The sequence below is a fragment of the Prionailurus viverrinus genome, chromosome D4 (assembly GCF_022837055.1).
Source record: "Prionailurus viverrinus isolate Anna chromosome D4, UM_Priviv_1.0, whole genome shotgun sequence".
Lineage (NCBI taxonomy): Eukaryota > Metazoa > Chordata > Mammalia > Carnivora > Felidae > Prionailurus > Prionailurus viverrinus.
In genome coordinates, this window is record NC_062573.1 from 62,906,407 (window position 1) to 62,927,338 (window position 20,932).

The window sequence follows — 20,932 nt, forward strand, 5'->3', positions numbered from 1 at the left end:
TCTGTGGACTTAATTATGCAAATTGCAGTTAATTGCTTCTGGAGACACACAAAGACACAGCAGGGTGAATGGGGTCCTCTGGGTACCGAATCTTGATCTTTTCCAAAATGACATAGTGGGGTCTCCTGGGTTCTACATCTGTTAATTCAAGTTTACACTGACTGTGTGGTGAGTAGTTTAGGGGTTCTAAGCTAAAGGGCAAACTGGGGATCTTTCTTTATCCTGTTATTCTCATAAAGAGATAAAAGTGACATATGTTTATATAGCAAAATCTGTTTTAATACCAAATAGTTTATATCTTTATGCATTTATATTTCTAAGAATACAGTTCTCAGAGTCCCTGACATTGTGCATTATAACATTACATTAGTAACAGTTGTGGCCCTCACCCTGCCCTGCACCTTTTAAGCTGCTTCACAGAAATGACTTAGAAGTTCTCCAATTCACTCTTGCTTTCCTTCCAATGGGTAGAAGAGAAGGTTGGATAGTTGGTTCTTTATGTTTTAGGTAAGCCATTGAGGGGCTCCTGGGTGACCCAGTCAGTTGAGTGTCTGACTTTGGCTCAGGTCATGATCTCACAGCTCGTGAGTTTGAGCCCCGTGTCAGGCTCTGTGCTGACAGCTTGGAGCCTGGAGCCTGCTTTGGATTCTGTGTCTCCCTCTCTCTCTGCGCCTCTCCCACTCGTGCTCTGTCTCTCTCTCTCTCTCAAGAATAAATTAAAAAAAAAATTTTTTTAATTAGGTAAGCCATTGAACTAAAATTCTCTGTTAAACTTCCTTATCCTTTGTTCTCTTTATACTGTCTGACCAGAATGATGCTGTGAGTTCTGGAAGATCTTTGCTTAGGAGTCTTTCCCCCTATTGTTTATCCATGGTCAGTATTTTATGTTGAATATGTGAAGGACATTAAAATCCTAAAATATCCAAAAAGAGGGAGAGACACAGAAACAGACAGATGGGAAATTCCTCTCTCTTCCTCTCACAAACGGCTCTGAGGCAGTTTCTCCCTATAGTTTGTCCCATATAACATAGACTGTGTCCACGCTCCTACACTAAGACTAGCTGTGTCTCTCCAAGGCTCGCCACAAAGCAGTGGCTAGCACAGTATCACATCCCCTTATATTACTTTCCATCTGAAACTTCCTTTCTCCTTTCCTTCACTGTCGATATCTTCAGATTGCACCTCAGAAATAAACCATCGGCACTTAATCCCTGCCCCAGGTAAATCCTGCCCCATTTCAAAATAAATATTCCTTTGTATCTGTTTACTTTTTTGTACTTTTTTTAAAAGCAGGCTTTTACATTTATTATTGTTGAGTGTCCTCTCCTCCCCCTCGACCCCGCCCTGCTCTGCTCACTATTTTTGCCCTACAGTCTAGCTGAGTGATTTATTACCAACTGGCACCAAGTCTCCAAATCAAAGTGTGCAAGGGAAACACATTTGCGTGATCCCCCTTAATAGAAGATACACCAGGCAATCTGTCTACTTCTGTTTCCCAGAAATAAAATAACTAGAAGGCCTGCTGCTTCTCTTCCACATATTTGAATTTGGGTTCTGGAAATTTCTCCAACTGTCTGTGCAACAACCTCTTGCTTGACAATTTCCAGAACCCATTCCACTGACAGCTCAGCTTCAGCTTCTAGCAACCCTGAGCTAGAGAAGGTGATTATTTGATCAGTATTTTACATTGTATCCTGAAGTGGTGAGTTCAAGATTATTCAAAGAGATATCAATTGTAAAGCAGTGCACACACCAAGTTTGGGTTGTGCAAGACAATCTGTCCGGCAGGAACTGATGATGACCGACATCACTCAAGTCACCTCTTTGATGACATTTAAGTCTTGTGCATAACCTTGTAAAGGAGCATTAATGGAACTCAGAGAACCTCTCAAGGACTGTGTGATTTGTTCCACAACTTTTTTGTGTTGTTTAGACAGCAAGGGAAACAAATAGATTACTGGTTTGTTAAAAAGGATATAGCTCTGGAACAACCAGATAGAAGAGACATATAAGGCAAGTTATGTGGGAAGGGGCACAGAGCTTGAATCTCTGAAAAAAATTTTTTTTACATATATTTATTTTTGAAAGAGAGTGAGAGCACGACCAGGGGAGGAGTAGAGAGAGAAGGAGACACAGAATCTGAAGCAGGCTCCAGGCTCTGAGCAAGCATTCAGCACAGAGCCTGACCCAGGGCTCGAACCCACGAACCGTGAGATCATGACCTGAGCCAAAGTCAGATGCTCAACGGATAGAGCCACCCAGGCGCCCCATCTCCCTGTATCTCTAAATGTTCATCAGCTGGAAGCTCTGCACTGGTACTTATGATGTTTAGTGATTTCTCCTAAGTAGGAAATACACATTTCACTCGTTAAAAACAACCCATGGTTCAAAAATTTCTAAATTGGTTTTGAACTGTAATGATAATGATATATCATGAAGATGATATATTTATTCCATTATAACTAAATATTTTTTAATGTTTATTTATTTAGAGAGAGAGAGAGAGCAGGGGAGGGGTAGAAAGAGAGGGAAAGAGAGAATCCCAAGCAGACAGAGAATCTGACTGTCAGCGCAGAACCCCACGCAGGGCTCGATTTCATCTCATGACCATGAGATCATGACCTGGGCCAAAATTAAGACACTCAACTGACTGAGTTACCCAGGTGCCCCAATAACTAAATATTTTAAAACAGAAATTGAATTATTTAAGACTCATAGTGTTCACCAGAAAGAGTCCACTCTGTTCCTAAGCCAAAGCCTATAGATGGAACACTTTACAAACAATAAGAAGAGAAAGAACTTCAAATGGTACTAAGAAAACCAGGATAATATAATGCCCCAGAAGCCAAGGGTGAATTTCAAGGAAGTGGTCAATTTTATCTTATTTTTTTTAATGTTTTTTTTTTAATTTTTTTTTTCAACTCTTATTTATTTTTGGGACAGAGAGAGACAGAGCATGAACGGGGGAGGAGCAGAGAGAGAGGGAGACACAGAATCGGAAACAGGCTCCAGGCTCTGAGCCATCAGCCCAGAGCCCGACGTGGGGCTCGAACTCCCGGACCGCGAGATCGTGACCTGGCTGAAGTCGGACGCTTAACCGACTGCGCCACCCAGGCGCCCCTTTTTTAATGTTTTTTAATGTTTATTCATTTTTGAGAGACAGAGACAGAGCACAAGCAGGGGAGGAGCAGAGAGAAAGAGAGGAAGACACAGAATCCGAAGCAGGCTCCAGGCTCTGAACTGTCAGCACAGAGCCCAATGTGGGGCTCGAATTCACTGACTGCAAGATCATGACCTGAGCTGAAGTCGGATGATTAACCGACTGAGCCACCCAGGTGCCCTGGAAGTGGTCAATTTTAAATGCTATAAATGGATTAATCAAAAAGAAAAGAAACAGAGGAAACTTACACAGTAGTGAACCATCTCTTTTCTGTTAACCTTTCTTGGGGCTTTAGTCTATTGATCACTTCAATAGAGTCAGGGGAAATGAAAATAATACAGATGTCCTATCTTCAAAAATCCATTTTACATTCCTCCTTCTGTATGTGTGAAAAACTACAGCCTCCTCTCTAGCAATGTCTACTGTCTATAAGGTGCTCTAGCCAACTTTTGCAACTTTTCCTCCAGAGTACCTCTTAACCCGCTGTTTTCTTTTCTTTTCTTTTCTTTTTTTCATGCTCATTTATTTATTTTGAGAGAGAGAGAGGGAGGGAGGGAGAGAGAGAGAGAGAGAATGAGAGAATGAGCTGGGGAGGAGCAAAGGGGAGGAGTAGAGAGAGGAAGAGAGAGAATCCCAAACAAGCTCCGTGATTCCAGCTCAGAGAGAGCCTATCATGGGGTTTGATCTCACGAACCCTGACAACACAACCTAAGCCTGATACTTAACCAATTGAGCCAACCAAGTGCCCCATTAACTCACTATTGCTGTAAGTTTCTGCCATACCTTATCAGGACAGAAAACAGAAGATGTAGCAGTGATTGTTGCCAAAGCTTGACATTTAATGTAGCTATTCAGAATGATGGCCTTCTTGATGACTAGAACAGTTTAGCTTGGATACTGTTTAGGAGTAGAGGGAAAGGTGATGGGGACAGAACATCATTGATCAAGGCTCCTCCCTCTGTTAACCTTGAAAATGCAAGCTTAGGGAGTATTTAGAGGTCATCTTGATGTCTTCAAAAGCCTATGCCTGTACGTAGAGCTGCTGGCAAAGATTTTCAAAAGAAATAAACTCAGCCAGCCTGTTCCTTTGGCTCTTTGCCCTTTTATTTTCATCATCCTTTCTGTGGACACAATGCCCATCCTACAACCATAAAGACAAAAGTCATATATGAGGGAGAGTAAGACCAAAAGCAAGGAGCCTAGTTCCTTGCTGACATTCTAAAATGGCTGCATCAGCCCTGGAGTGCCTACCTCTGGATTTATTATATAGGAAAATCCCCTTTTTATTTAGTCTCTATAGCCTGGTTTTCTGTTGAAGTACAATACTACCCAGCCATTTGATTGTCCGCCTTCCTCACCAGATCATGAGACGTCAGCAACCATGTCTATATTTGCTACCTGTAAGATAGGAAGCTTTCATAGAAGTTCTAGAAAACTCAAAATTGCCTTAAACTATAAGGAAGTTTAACTCACATAACGAGATCCAAAAGTGAGATAGACTTAAACGTTGACATAATTCAGGGGTACCTGGCTGGCTCAGTCAGTTAAGTGTCCACCTCTTGATTTTGGCTCAGGTCATGGTCTCACAGTTCATGGGATTGAGCCCTGCATCTGGCTCTGCACTGAAAGCACAAAGTCTGATTGGGATTCTCTCTCTGCCTCTCTCTCTGCCCCCCACCTCAAAATAAGTAAACACTTTTTAAAAATCTTTAAAAAAACAAGTTGACATAATCCCATCACTCCAGCTCCATTACTCTGCTATTCTTTTTGCCTCTTCCGTGTGTTAACCTCACACACAGGTTGCCCGTCAAAAGGACGGTAGCAATTTCACACCTCATATCCAAGCTCAATCACGTCCAGAGGGAGCATGAATCACTTTCTAAGTTCTCCTGGAAAAGCTTTTCTGGAAGCATCCTACACACCTATCTTTGCAATTCACTGAGGTGAACTGGGAAACATATATGACCCTAACCCAGTCCCCTGCAAGAGGGTGAAATTGTCCTTAGACCAGTCCAGACCACTCCTGGAGCTCAGGATGCTGAGCTAAGTGAGCTGTAAGAGGGATTCCTGAACAACATCAGGATTCTGTTGGGAAGGAAGGAGGGAAAGAATGCTGAGTAGGTAAGGACTCCCTTTTTGTATTCCCAACACCTTGTATATTTTTGGGGAGCGGGGGAAGGCAAAAAAAATTTTTTTTTAATGTTTGTTTATTTTTGAGAGAGACAGAGCGTAAACAGGGGAGGGGCAGAGAGAGAGGGAGACACAGAATCTGAAACAGGGTTCAGGCTCTGAGCCGTCGGCACAGAGCCCGACGCGTGGCTTGAACCCATGAACCGTGACATTGTGACCTGAGCCGAGGTCGGATGCTTAACCAACTGAGCCATCCAGATGCCCCTCAACACCTTGTATATTAAAAAAATAAACCCACCTACTGCGCAAAATGTATAATTTATCTCAACAAGAAGTTGAGAGAAGGAAGCATGTTTTACTCATGTATACTACTCCCAGTGTTTAACTCAATAGCCTGAACATAGTAGGAATTTAAATTGTTGGGTTTTTTCTGTCAATGAGAGAAAACAGCCTAAATTATATAACCGTCCTGGATTCTTTTGAGATTGCTAGATTTTTCTTGCAAATCAATTTCTTTGACTCCCATGACTTAGAGCTGCTGGGGTAGACAGGAAAAATCCCAAGTCAACAGATTTACATTTATTCAACAACAATATTAATGTGCTGGTGACTTTGTCTGGAAAAGCAAATCATAGTGAAGTCCTTAAAGTTTTTTTCTTACCAAAATGAAGAAACTGGAGGGATGATGTTCTGCTTCTCTGGGGGCACAGTTGTCAAACTTAAAAATTCCAAATCCTCCCCAAATTTTCCAATTCCAATATTCCTTACTGTCAATAACTAGAGATGACTACTGTTGATTATTTTTAATAGTTGAGTTTCAAGGTGTGAACATTTCATATTATCCATGGAGATTTAAGTCTCTGAAGAACAAAAATACATTTTTGTTCTATATGAAAATACATATACTAAATTTTCATCACTAGGCAAATTTGGATCATCACTAAACTGACTTGGGTACCTCTCTCCTCATCCTATTAAAAAATATTTTTTTTAAGTTTGGGTCTGTAAGGCGATACTTCCTGTAAAAATGTCTCCTCAGCAGGGCCACTGATACTTGACCTGAATGGTTGGCATTGGTGAGTTTGGTTCACAGAAAGTGCTCCAGAGCTGGGGATTGATGAACGAAGGTTTGAATCTCAACCCAGAACACTGCTGTCACCAGGGACTAACCACTGAACCATACAGCTCTCTCAAAACAAGGAACACAACCGCCGCTTTTGTCACAGCCAGGACTAAAAGAGTCAGTAAGTAAGCACAATTCCAGGCACATAATGTTAACCTAACAATTTAATACACTTGTTTTCTCATCCATTTCTCCAAATTTCCCAACTAATCCTAAACGTCCATATGGCCTCCAAATGGGCCAGGAATTTAGCACAAGAGGCGTGCCTGGGAAATGGGGTTGTGGGGGACCCGCCAATCCGTGTCGCAGCCTGGGGGCGATTCAGCCCCCTGCAACGACTGGCGCCGTCACGCTCGTCGCGGCCCAGGAACCCGGATGCTGGGGGTCGCCGAGGGCGTCTTGCCCCCACGTCACCCACCCGGAGTGGCGAGGGGCCGGAGCCGAAGGCAACGCTGCGCACCGCTCGCAGTCATCGCGACTCAGGCCACCGCGCCAAGCCGCAGTACCACGTGCCTGAAGAGAGGGTGCAAACGTGCACAAAATGGCGGAGCAGTACGCCAGGGCAGGAGGGAGGAAAACTGCCTGCCAGCTCCCGCCGGACCCCTCCGGGCAGTTTCCGGGTCTTCGGAACCGGAAACGGGTCCCAGGCGCGCGCCTGGGCGAGAGTGGGCGGGGCAGCTTTCCCGGAAGTGCCTCCGGTCCCGGCCGGGGGCGCGGCCCCGTGGCCTCCGCTGTTCAGCCTGGGAGTGCGGTGGAGGGAGGGGCCCCAGAACACGGCCGCCCTGTCCGGTTTCAGTGCGGCTGGGCGAGGGCGGTACCCCGTTAGGGCAGCGATCCCACGGTGGGTAGGAAAGGAGAGCTGCAGAGGGACCCGCGCCCTTCCCCCGCTCAGAGAGGGAAGCGAGTTTGGCCAGCGGGCGGGTGAAAGCGACGTTCCCCAGTCCCAAAGGGAGGGGCGGAATGGACGGGCCCCTTCCTCCCAGGGAGTCTGCAAAATTCATTGCAGAGAACAGTCGGGATGTGTTCATCGACGGCGGAGGCGTGCGGAGGGTGGCCAAGCTGCTGCTCGCCAAGGCCTCGGGGCCCGAGCTGCGCCTGGGGGGCTGGAAGGCCCTTCACGAGCTGAATCCCAGGGCGGCTGACGAGGCCGCGGTCAACTGGGTGTTCGTGACAGACACGCTCAACTTCTCCTTCTGGTCGGAGCATGAGGAGCACAAATGTCTGGTGGGGTACAGGGGGAAAACGTACAGCGGGTACTGGTCCCTGTGCGCCGCGGTCAACAGAGCCCTCGACGAAGGTTAGTGCCGCCTGTCAGACCTGAGGCAGGGTTCGGTTCAGCGGGAGGGTCCCAAGGAGCGGGTCCGGCGTCTGGGTTAATACGGCGAACTTGAAGTTCTTCATTGCTTAAAGTGAAGCAGTTCTTCTCTGTTTAAAATAGAAGTGTGAGAGGAGGCTGGCTAAAGTCCATTCTCAGTGAGAAATGATCCTAATGTTTATCATCAGCACAGCTAAGAATAAAAGTCAGTTTTCTAAAGAATGTCACTTTGATGACATCTGAAGAACAAAGGGACACCTATAACATTTTAGGCAGTCAAAATACATCTGATGTAATATGACAATTGTTAGAAACGGATGAATAAGTACAGATGAGTAAATAAAAAATGCTTCTGATTTTTAAATTCTTCATCCACTTTTCGTGCATTCCTGTAACACTCATTTGCTCTCCTATTGTATGTTGTAAAAGCTAGGGTCTAATGAATATAAAAGTATGACATTGTTCCTCTGCATTTTCTTTTCTCCCTAAGGGATCCCGATAACTAGTGCTTCCTACTATGCCACAGTGACCCTGGATCAGGTTCAGCACATACTCCGTTCTGACACGGACGTTCCCATGCCTTTGATAGAAGAGAGGCATCGGATTCTTAATGAAACCGGGAAAATTCTGCTTGAGAAGTTTGAAGGCTCTTTTCTTAATTGTGTCCGAAAAAGTGAAAAAAGCGCTCAGAAGTTGATGCACCTGGTAGTCGAAAGCTTTCCTTCTTACAGAGATGTGACTCAGTATGAGGTGAGTTGCTTCTGTTGGAGACTTTAGAATTCTTAATTATCTTCTCCTAGTTAACTCTTTTACTTCCAGAACTACTTTTGAGAATAAACACTTAAAATTTGAAGTTCCTTCCTTGTGGACAAGGAACAGGAACAAAATTGTTAAGTAGTGTTTCAAAGAGGTTACTTCTTTTATGTTTTCTAGTTAGTGTATTTCCTTTATTCTTTTGTTCCTTTTTCTTTGTCCTTTTAAAATGTTTCAAACATAAAAAACACTGGACCTTCAATATGATGTTGCTACTCAGGAATAATGAGGGCTTCTGGAACTTCCAAAAATTTAGTTCATTGGATGAAAATCAGAAAATATTTCTAAATTCTCTCTAATAAAAAGTAATTTTTGGCAGATCTAATGTATATATACATACTGTGTGTTTTCTTTTTCACACAGAGTACTTTAACAGTGTTATTTTCTTTATTTACTTTAAATAGATGATGTACTTTTAAAATGGCTAACATTTGGTATACCCCCCCAGTATACACCCAGAGTCTGTTTTTGTAAAAATTTTTTTAAGGTTCATTTATTTTTAATAGAGAGAGAGAGAGCATGCACACGCACAAGTGGGGGAGGGGCACACACACACACACACACACACACACACACACACACACACACAATCTGAAGCGGGCTCCAGGCTCTGAGCTGTCAGCACAGAGCCCGGCATGGGGCTCAAACTCATGAACTGTGAGATCATGAACCGAGGTGAAGTCGGACACTCAACTGACTGAGCCACCAAGGTGCCCCTGTTTTTGTAAAATTCTTTTAGAATTTGTTATCATTGTGTATTTTATGTCACTGTGACATAGAAGTGAAAGCAACTTGAGAGGAGTCGCATAATATAAATCTATTGAATAAGTTAATGAATGCTTAAGTCACATTGACATTTTTAAGCTACCCTTTTGAAATCACAATTCAACAACTAACAACAATTACCAATAATATTGTTTAAATTGCTCTTTATGACTTACAGGGTGTTTGCCTGTACACTCTCATTTGATCCATAGAAGAGCTCTGTGGGCCTAAGGACAAGGATCATTATTGTCCTGTTTGCAGACCAGGAACCAAAGTCTAAACAGAAAGGTTAACTGGTTTATTTTATTTCACTTAGTCAGGAAATAAATAGCTAGCATTTCAATTCTCCTGTAAAGTGAGAGATGCTTGGTTATATATGTTAAGATTCCTTTGTTGGTGGTGGTGGTGGTGGTGTTGTTAAGATTCTTTTAATTGCAAGAGACAGACACAAAACTATAAAAAGCTTAAGCAAAATGAAGAATTTGGGATGGGTATTAGGGATAGGAACACCTAGGGTCAGGGACTCAGTGCCATCAGGATTCAGTCTCTGTTTCTTTTGGCTCCATATTTCTCTGACTGCAGGCTGGCTTTCTCCATGAAGTAGAAAAGGTTCATGAATTTGTATCCTATTGCTTCAGCCACCAGAGAGAGAGGGAGAAGTAGACACCCTCTCTCAGGTACCTTCTAAAATTCCTGGTCAAACGCTGATTGAATTGGCATGGATTATGACCAATTACGTGCGGCTGCAGGGGCTTTGAGTGGGGCAGAGGCAGTTCCTAGAAAAGAAGCCCTAGGCCACTGCTGAATTTCATTTTGTTCTAAGCATTTTGCTAATGCAGAGGTTACTTTGAGATTTATCTTTGTCTTTAAAGTGTGTCATTTCAGCCTTTTTTAAAGAAATTGTGGATCAAGTTCCTTGGTGCATCCTTCAGGCCATCTAAATGTATTAGTGTATAAAAGAAATCAAAGGTGGCTAAGAATCCATGTATTCCAGAATCGACATGGTTGTAGAAAGGGTTAAGAGTAAATTTAACATGATTTCAGAATGGAATAAACTCATAACAGCATATAGTTTGCTTTGAAGTTGTCGTGAGTTTTTGTTTTTGTGGAAGAAAGAGTAAACTTTTTTTGTAGCTTATAATTCCAAGTTAGTAAGCAAATGTGCTGAGTTACTATTTTATTTGAAACATGGTTTGCTTTGCTGAAAAGCTCAAAATGTTTTTAAAGGTTTATTTATTTTGAGAGAGACAGAGTACAAGTGAACAAGCACTTGTGCACGTGTGTCAGCAGGGGCAGGAGCAGAGAGAGAGAGGGAGACAATCTGAAGCAGGCTCCCTGCTGTCTGCGCAGAGCTGCACGTGAACTGTGAGATCATGACCTGAGCTGAAATGAAGAGTCCGACGGTCAACCGACCGAACCACCCAGGTGCCCCTCAATTTTTAAAAATTGTACCAGAGTATAGATTAATTTTAAGGCTGACATATTTTAAAATGAATATTAGTACCTGAACCATTTCCCATCAGTACTTATTTCTAGAATACATTCTTATAGGGGCGCCTGGGTGGCTGAGTCAGTTAAGCGTCCAACTTCGGTTGGCTCAGGTCATGATCTTGAGGTTCGTGAGTTCGAGCCCCTCATTGGGCTCTGTGCTGACAGGTCAGAGCCTGGAGCCTGCTTTGTATTCTGTCTCCCTCTCTCTTCTCTTCTGCTCGTGCTCTGTCTCTCTCTCCATCTAAAAAATAAATAAACACTTAAAAAATTATAAAAAAGTAAAAAGAAAACATTCTTATAAAAAAAATCCCCCAAAAGTAACAAAAATCATACTTAAGAATTCTGATACTTTCTTAAAGGAGTATTACACTTTTTCATTTTTTTTCCAAAAGATTGTCATTAGTGTTACCCAAAAGCAGCATATTTCCTATGATTTCTAACATGATGCTGAGCACGTAGTGGGTACTCACTAAATGCTTCAATTTGTCCATTTTATAGTTATCTTTACATATTCATTGAAAAGGTACATAAATAGGGTCGCCTGAGTGTCTCAATCAGTTGACCCCTGACTCTTTTTCCTTTTTTAATTTTTTCTTTTAATGTTTATTTTTGAGAGAGAGAGAGAGACAGAGAGAGAGACAGAGAGAGACAGAGCGTGAGTGGGGGAGGGACAGAGAGAAGAATGAGACAGAGAATCCGAAGCAGGCTCCAGGCTCCAAGCTGTTGGCACAGAGCCTGACGTGGGCTCAAACTCATGACCCATGAAATCATGACCTGAGCTGAAGTTGGACACTTAACTGACTGAGCCACCCAGGCATCCTGATCGTTGGACTCTTGATTTCCGCTCAGGTCATGATCCCAGGATTGTGGGCTGGAGAGCCCCGTGTTGTGCTTGGTGCTGGGCATGGAGCCTACTTAAGATTCTCTTTCTCTCTCCTTTCTGCCCCTCTTGTCCACTTGTACTCGCTCTCTCTCTAAAGTAAAAATGGATAAATAAGTAACATAAAAAATTAAAAAAAAGATATGTAAATAATAAGGGGCACCTGGGGTGTGTAATTCTTGATCTTGGGGTTGTAAGTTTGAGCCCCTCATTGGGTATGGAGACTGCTTAAAAGTAAAATCTTCAAGAGTTAGTTAATTAAATAAAATATACATAAATAATTGAAGTACTTTGAGAAGTTAACTCCAAATCTGGAGGAATTCTGGACCTTTTGGGACTACTTTTGAATTTCAGAAAGTGTTAAAATCAAATGTATGTTTTTATTCATGTTTTAGAATTTTCTAATTGCAAGAGTATAACATGTTTATTATAGCATTTGAAAAGTACAGAGAAGCAGTCTCTATTCTACCAGGAGGTAATCACTGTTCATAATTTGGTCTTTCTACATGTGTGTGTTTGTGTGAATGTCTATACCATGGGCTGGGGACAGTTAGGATCATACTGTATAAACTTTTAAAAGTCAACATATGAACATCTTTTCTATGTCAGTTCTTTCACAGCACAATTTTTTTCCATTAAAAAAATATTTTTAAAGCTTATTTTTACGAGAGAGAAGAGAGAGAGAGAGAGAGAGAGAGAGAGAGAGAAAGCGTGAGTGGGGGAGGGGCAGAGAGAGAGGGAAAGAGAGAATCCCAAGCAGGCTCCATGCTGTCAATGCAGAGCCCAATGTGGGTCTTGAACCCACAAACCATGAGATCATGACCTGAGCCAAAGTTGGATGCTTAACCAACTGAGCCACCTACACACCTCGCATAGTACCATTTTTAATGACTTCACAGTATTCCACTGTATGGCTATCTAATCCCATATTTATTTGCCCAACTATTTTACCACAGTAATTCTGTTTGATACACAGTTTTATTTTTTATTTAAAAAAAATTTTTTTTTTAACGTTTATTTATTTTTGAGACAGAGAGAGATAGAGCATGAACGGGAGAGGGTCAGAGAGAGAGGGAGACACAGAATCTGAAGCAGGCTCCAGGCTCTGAGCTGTCAGCACAGAGCCCGACGCGGGGCTCGAACCCACAAACTGCAAGATCGTGACCTGAGCTGAAGTCGGAAGCTTAGCCGACTGAGCCAACCCAGGCGCCCCCACAGTTTTATATTTTAAATTGAATTTTATGTCTTGTTGTTTTCAGTTGTATGTGATAATAAGCAATACTGCACAATAGTTTAACACTTGTAATTATTTTCTTAGAATGGAATCCTAGTAGTGGAATTGCTGAGTCAGAGCATGGCCTGGATTTTCAGACTTGTAATACATAAAATTGCTAATGGTTCTCCAAAAAGATAATAACAAAGATGATCAGCAGCAGCATATGAGAATGCCCTTTTCCCAGCCCCTTCATAACATGGTTATGGTATTGGTTGCTATGTTTTTAAATCTTTAAAAAGTTGCATAAAATAGTCATAATTGTTTTTTGTCGATATTTATTTACTGAGATTATCATTTGTGTTTTTAAACATTATAAATAAACTGATAAAATTAGAAAGTTTAAATGCAGACAGATTTAGATTAGGGATTTCCTAACCCGGCTGTATTCTAGAGTCAGTCAAGAAGCTTTAGAATTCAGATACTGTATATGTACTTCCAAAGCAGCTCTGAATTAGATTATTTGGTAACCATGTTAAAAGTCCTAATAAATTGCTTTCCTTAGGTGATAGTCTTTACTCTGACATACTGATAAACATACATGAAAACAAGAACTTTTTTGATACTTTAATCAATAGCATTTTATGTTTCTTTTAAACATTTGTAATTTTTGACCTTTCTAATTTGTTCATGATAAATTTGTTGAAGAAAATCAACTCATGGTCATGGATTTTTTTCATTGATAATTTTTTATGAAGTTACTATTTTGAAAATATTCACAAAGAAATATTATAGAACACATAGAGAATTGTTATTTTAGATTTGCTGGTATTTTCAGTGAGATCAATTAATATTTTAGAGATGAAGACTCTGATTACTAAAATCATCTGATTACTCAAACCGTATCAGCTTGTTAAGAAAATGTGTTATTGATGACTTGAATTTGTTTTTAGATTCCTCACTTGAATCTTTTGTTTTGTTTTTTCATTTTAAGGTATTATAATCTAATCTTTGTGATATCCTAGTTGGCTACCATGGCAACAGTGGTCATGATGTGACAATTTATGTTTTGTTCCATGCTAGCTAGCACTGATTTTGTTACATAAGTCTGGTTCTTATATTTTTCTAGTTTGATCTGTGAATCTTGTTAAAAACAGGAGACGATAGCTTTTATCTATTACAGAAAGCATACATCATGCTTTCTGTAATAGATAAATGTCTGATATCCAATTTTATTCTGGGTTTTCTTCTATTTTGTTTTTTAAAAAAATGTTAATGTTTTTTATTTAATTTGAAAAAGAGCATGTGTGCGAGTGAGGGAGGGGCAGAGAGTGAGAGTCAGAATCCCAAGCAGGCTCTGCACTGTCGGCGCAGACCCCCACACAGGGTTAGATCTCATAAACTGTGAAATCGTGACCTGAGATAAAATCAAGAGTCAGACGCTTAACCGACTGAACCACCTTGGTGCCCCCACAATTTTGTTTTGTATATTAACTTTTATGTCTTGCTCGTCAATATACTAGACTTGAATATAAACCTAGTTCCCAAATGTAAGTCCAGTCCAACAATTGCCAGCCTGTCATATTTTGATAGGTTTGGGAATGTTATTCCCAAACGATGTAGGGATACTTCTTAATGGTGATTTGTTCCACCCCCCCACCCCCACCCCTACCCCCCCGCAGCATTCAATTTAATTTACAGACTTTACATCATGTCAGAAAATGAGCATATGTGTTTGCCCTGGAAAACAAAATACTGAATTTCTTAAAGGTGGCCTTAAACAATTTACTTAGTAAAAGTAGGTCTGGATCGATTGCAGTGGGTATACCTTAAGGTCAGGCAATGTTAAGTTATTTCTCACTGGGACAAAGTATCATTGGAAGTGTTTTTTGGTTTTGTTTTGTTTTGCTTGTAAGTAAAGGAATCTGTATTATCATCCTAAGGAATTTTCATGTGGAGCCTTTCCTTGAAGAATTTAATTTCATTTTTTACTTACTTCCATTCTCTTAACACATTCTCCAAGGTGGTCAGGACAAATTTTGGGAGCCAGTAATACTGATTATTTTCCTTTAGCAGACAAGCAGTTATAAAAGATGATTTGAGATTATTACCTTTGGGTATTAGGACTAGGAGTAGATTCTAATTATCTGTGTTTTTCCATAGTTTATGCTGATCTGTATTTGTACTTTTATGGCGAACTTTTTAGTTAAATTATAACCCGATATCCTATAATGCATGGCTAAATTTGTTTCTTCCTTGTGTAAATATAATTGGAAGGTAGTTTTGTTCTGTGGGTTTACAAATTGATATTGACTGTTTCCAGAAAGGTAGGCTTGATAAATTCTGGCTGTTCAGCAGTTATGCCTTTATCTCTGAAGTAAGTTAATCTGAAAGATAATAGTTTAAAAAATGAATGTTGTGATTCTCTTCAGAGGTGAGTTTAAGGATGATTGTTTTCCTCTTTATACTCTTCTGTATTTTACACAATTAATGGGAATTATGTTCTAATCAGAAAAATTTAAGAAACTGTCTAAATCTGTCTAGCCATTAAAAAGAATAAGCAGGTGGGTTATAGTGGTGCAGAAATATGTATGTGAAGTAATGTCATTGAAAAGGAACACTAAATAATACCACAATTACCACAATTATATTTTATGTGCCTTGAAAAATCTAGGAAGTAAATTTGGAGTGAAAGATAATTTAATATTTATTAGACTCCCTTTTTCTTCTAGTCAAGGTCTATAAATTCTCACCAACAGTAAAATTATTGCACCCTTGAAAAATGTTTTCAATGTGTGCCTTTCTTTTTATAGCATGCATAAAGCTTTCAGATACCCAGGTAGCATTTATATTTTTTTCATTCATCAGGGGAAGAAAATTTCTTTCTACAAACGGGCCCAAATCCTTGTGGCAGATACGTGGAGTGTGTTAGAGGGAGAAGGAGACGGCTGCTTTAAGGACATCTCCAGTATCACCATGTTTGCTGACTATAGATTACCTCAGGTTCTTGTGCACCTGGGAGCCCTGAAATACTCAAAGGAACTACTGGAGAAGCTTCTCAAAGGTTTGCCAACTTAATTAAGACGGTCTTTCTTATCTAGTTTCTTTCATAGAAGTTCTCCTTTCCTTTAAAAAAGTAAAAATAAAAAAGCACTGTTTAGTGTTAAAAGCACATGTAAAGAAAAATGCCAGGGTAATTGAAATACAGAGAAAATTGCTTTTGGTTGTTGTTTACACTGCAATGGAATATGGATATTGTAGGAAATTGTGCCGTTTGGACATTATAATTTCAAGGCCTCACAATAAAATGAAACCCAAATTTCTTTGACATGAAGGTGTGCAACACTGAAGTCCTGAAGGTGCAGTATCTGAAGAGTGTTAGTTAAGCACTGAAGAGCACACTATATTGTGAAATATGAGGTGGGCTGAGAGGGAATATGCAGTGGGTTTCAAGTCAGGAGTCCCCAGGGTCTGCCGCTGGGTTACCTTGCTTAAGTGACTCACTTTTCTAGGCTTATTTATTTACCATTATTGGATTTGAGGAATCATTCTCAAGAGTGGGAGCCTTATTATAATAGATGAGTATAGATAATTGTGTGAAAATTAGCTTTTGGGTGTTTTTTTTTTTTTTAATATTTATTTATTTTTTGAGAGAGAGAGAGAGAGAGAGCGCGCAAATGGAGGAAGGGCAGAAAGAGAAGGAGACAGAGGATCTGAAGCAGGCTCTACACTGACAGCAGAGAGCCCAATGCGGGGCTCGAACTCATGAACCGTGAGATCATGACTTGAGCTGAAGCTGAATGCTTAACTGACTGAGCCACCCACGTGCCCCAGCTTTTTGTGTTTTAAACATTTCTGTGTATAAGAAAAATAATTACATAATTTTCACATTAATTTATCTCTTTGGGATGCAATCTTTTCAGCTACTCTTTATTTTTAAAAGCAAGTAGTTTTTATGCCTAACTTTCTCTTGTGAAATAAATTTCAATCACCCAAAACAGGAATAACACAGAATATAAAGGTACCATTGTTGCTGTGGTTGTTTCTACCAGTTTTTTATGCTGCCTTGGGCCATCCATTTTGTCCCTCTGTTTCTTCATTTGAAACATCACAAGCTATTTTATGTCATAATGCTCACATCCTGGATCATTAATTGCTGGATACCTTAAACATTTAAGCATTCAGGGCTTCTTTTCCATGTAGCCATATGCAGCTGATCTTTTTTTGGTGTATACACTGCTCGCCCCTATCTGTAAACATGCTCTTGCCTGGTTTCCCTCACCCAAATTCTCTTTTTTCCGATTCAAATCCTACACACCCGCAGGGGCTTAGCTCAAATGCTGCCTCCTCCGCCTAGCTTTTTCCAGCTCTTCATAATTTGTCCGTCTCCTTCTGAATGTATGTAGCACCCAGTTGTCTCTGCTACCGTGAGGAAAACCCTGCTGAGGAGGGATCACCGGCATAGCTGAACAAAGTTGTCTGACCATTCTTGTGCCGTCCACTTCAATTCCCAAGGCCATTTCCCAGGCATCCAGCTGCAACTGTCCAGCTTCTGAAAGGCTTGTTCTTTCATCCTTAGCCAGTCTGACGTAGCGTGAACTAATTTCTCTGCCTCTTAGTTTATTTAAGCAAAGTTGGATTTTTTTCCAAAAGTACTTTCCTAGCAAACTAGAGAAACAAACTATAAACATAAAGGAGTACACACTAGTATAGTACACTAAGTTTTAAAAACTAAAGTGAAATCTAGAACCAGGTAGCTTGACTAGATGAGGTAGAACCTTCCTTAACTGGCCTTCAATGATACTTCTTCCAGATTTGAGTTGTGCTACACACTTATATTGTTTTTCCTCTCTTTTCTTCTGAATATCTCCAGGGCAGCCCTTGGAAGACCTACCCAGATTTCTGTCCATTTTATCTTTTTTTTTTTTTTTTAAATAAATGTGGTCTCTTCACTGTAGTATGAATTTAGATGTTTTTTCTGTCCATTTTATCTTTAACCCCTCTTCACCAAAAGGCATATTTTTTTAACCATTTATAAATACTGTGCAATTTGGCTAAATTTATACTCTTCACTGTGATTCTAGGGCTGACACCAGTCATGGCATTTAAGTCCCACCCTAATCCCGTATGACCTTATTTTAACTTGATCACATCTGCAAAGATCCTGTTTACAAGTAAGGACACATTCACATGTACCAGGAGTTAAGACTTGAATGTGACTTTTTGGGGGACACAGTTCAACATAGTTATTTACTGGATGGAGTGGATATAAGTAACACCATTTTGTTTTTTAATGTTTACTCATTTATGAGAGAGAGACAGAATGCAAGCAGAGGTGGGGTAGAGAGAGAGGGAGACACAGAATCCGAAGCAGGCTCCAGGCTCTGAGCTGTCAGCACAGAGCCCGACATGGGGCTCAAACTCACGAACTGTGAGATCATGACCAGAGCCAAAGTCAGATGCTTAACTGACTGAGCCACCCAGGCGCCCCTAAGCAATACCATTTAAGACTGGAGGTGACAGAGTGGAACCTAGTGGGGCTGGGGCATTGCCCTACTTTTCAGTGGATCACAGGGCCTCTTAGGTACTCTGAAGCTCTGTGCTAGGGTGCAGATTGGTGGCCAGAGGCCAAATGTAACCTGCAGGTGTGTTTTGTTTGTCCTCAACCATGTTTTGTTTTGTTTCTAAATGTTTATTTATTTATTTTTGACAGAGAGAGAGAGAGAGAGAGAGAGAGAGAGAGAGAGAGAGAGCCAGCAAGCATGAGCAGGGTGGGGCAGAGAGAGAGAGGGAGAGAGAGTCCAAGCAGCCTCTCTGCCATCAGCTCAGAGCCCTAAGCAGGGCTTGAATTCACGAACTGTGACATCATGACCTGAGACGAAATCAAGAGTTGGCTGCTTAACGGACTGAGCCACCCAGGTGCCCTGGACTCGACAGTGTTTTGAGCACTTGTAATTAGTTACTAACACTTGACACGTTTCACATGAAAATCAAGCTTTCTGACTTTTGTAAAAGTAGAGAAATGTGGACTTACCTTTAGATAGGGCAGCACACATTCTCTACCTCACCAGTTTGCATCTAGCTGCTGCCTTCACTTACTCTGTCTCTCTGATCCTTACAGGCAGTTCAGTTGTTGAGCCCAGTTCTAGTCTCAGTGGCAAAACATAGTCAATGCCCATCCTGCAGGATCAGATACACCCCAGAGTGGGGCACTGGAGAGACTGCAAGTCCTATGGGAGCTCTTGGCTACATATTAAGGCAGGGCTGGTGGAATGATCCTGAATCCAAAGAACAATGGTGGTTTTCCTTGCTCGGGTTAACAACTTTGATTTCCTGGGTTCTCCTTGATGCATTTAGGATGTACCTAAGACAATGTTCAATTTGTTTTTAAATGTTTATTTACTTTTGAGAGAGAGAGAGACAGAGCGTGAGTGGGGTGGGTGGGGGGGAGGTGTGCAGAGAGAGAGGGAGACACAGAATCCAAATCAGGTTCCAGGCTCTGAGCTGTCAGCACAGAGACCGATTCGGGGCTCAAACTCAGAAGCTGTGAGATCATGACCTGAACTGAAGTCGGACACAGCCTTCTGAGCCACCCAGGTGCGCCAACAATGTTCAATTTTCAAGTGGGGAAGGGAGGTATTGTTTTTTTTGGTCCCCTTGGAGTCCTCCAAATTTTGTAATTTTTTTTCTGGCTATCAAATCCAATTTTAAATCCTTTGTTTTCAAGAATTTAATAATCTTGTCATCATATTTTTAAATTTATGGTTACCCCAAATTCATGTAGCAAATATTTATTGGGGAGCTAGTATGTACAAGGTGCTATGCTAGGTCCCAGGAATATTAGGACAAGCCAGACATGGTCCCTGCTCTTGTGGAACTTGTAATTTAGAATTAATGCCTATTTTAGAAGTGGTTTAAAGTCTAAGTAGATTTTATATCACTGACTTAGTACTTCCTGCTCTGTTTTTTCCCCCTTGCAGGAGAAATGCTCTCGTATGGGAACAGGCAAGAGGTGGAAATCAGAGGGTGCTCACTGTGGTGTGTTGAACTGATCCGGGATTGTCTTCTGGAGCTTATTGAAAACAAGGGTGAAAAAACCAGTGGCGAGATCAATTCCATTCTTCTGGATTATTACTTGTGGGACTATGCCCGTGACCACAGGGAAGATATGAAGGGAATTCCGTTTCATCACACGCGTTGTATTTATTACTGATCCAAAGTGTAAACTGACCCAAAGAAAACTCCTTGCATTTTTATATCCCTTAATCACTTGTACAGTTGTGCCTTGGTACTAAGAGAAGGTGGCAGAAGTTATAGCAACAAGAAAATTGATTACCAAGTCTCACTTAAAAAAAAAAAATGTTTCCTGACGTATCACTCTGTATTCCCAACTTTGCCTTCTTGTTGAGTTTTGGTCATATTTTCTCTTTCTGTGGACATATGACAGGAGTGTGAAGGAACTGTAATGCTTTCTTTAAATCTCAGATTTCTTAAAATGAATCATGCTTTATAATGTGATTACTCTTCAGTGATAATATTTCATCCATTCAACTGGTATTTTTCCTCAAGATGTAGTAATTTCCTACATACCTTAATCATGTGATATGATGGGGGGTGGGGGGGGGTAGGGTCTTTGCTGTCTGAATGCTGCTGCTCTCGTACAAATCAATCTTGACAGCTAATTTTAAACGTTTTATTGGTATTGACAGTGGGTTTTGCAGCTTAGGATATCTGTCTAGAATTCTTTTTTTTTTTTTTTTCCAGAGCCATTATACTGAAATTGAATAAAGATTTTAAAATTTTTTCGTAAGCCTGGAATGGATTATTTCATTAAAATGGAATTTACTACATATAATTTTAAAAGGTTTACAGATTTGATTATTTACTTTATGTTACAGAAATCTCAGTATCTACCAAGCACTCATTTCCCACCTTTACCCCCCCCTTCCTTCCAACGTAATCTTGGTTTTTGTTAGTTACCAACCTTGTCAGCTCACCCTGACTTTGTGTGAATGAGAAAAAAGACATCCTTTCCCCAAGCA

At 40.8% G+C, this 20,932-nt stretch overlaps 1 protein-coding gene across 1 annotated transcript; it reads left to right on the forward strand.

Annotated features, from left to right (window-relative positions):
* Positions 1–7,152: 7,152 nt before the first annotated feature.
* On the forward strand, positions 7,153–20,692 carry QNG1 (Q-nucleotide N-glycosylase 1). The gene is made up of 4 exons (XM_047829833.1): positions 7,153–7,710; positions 8,219–8,478; positions 15,759–15,954; positions 19,871–20,692. Exons 1-4 carry the CDS (start codon positions 7,374–7,376, stop codon positions 20,101–20,103), a joined length of 1,026 nt encoding a protein of 341 aa, XP_047685789.1. The 5' UTR covers positions 7,153–7,373; the 3' UTR covers positions 20,104–20,692.
* The last annotated feature ends 240 nt before the right edge of the window (positions 20,693–20,932 follow it).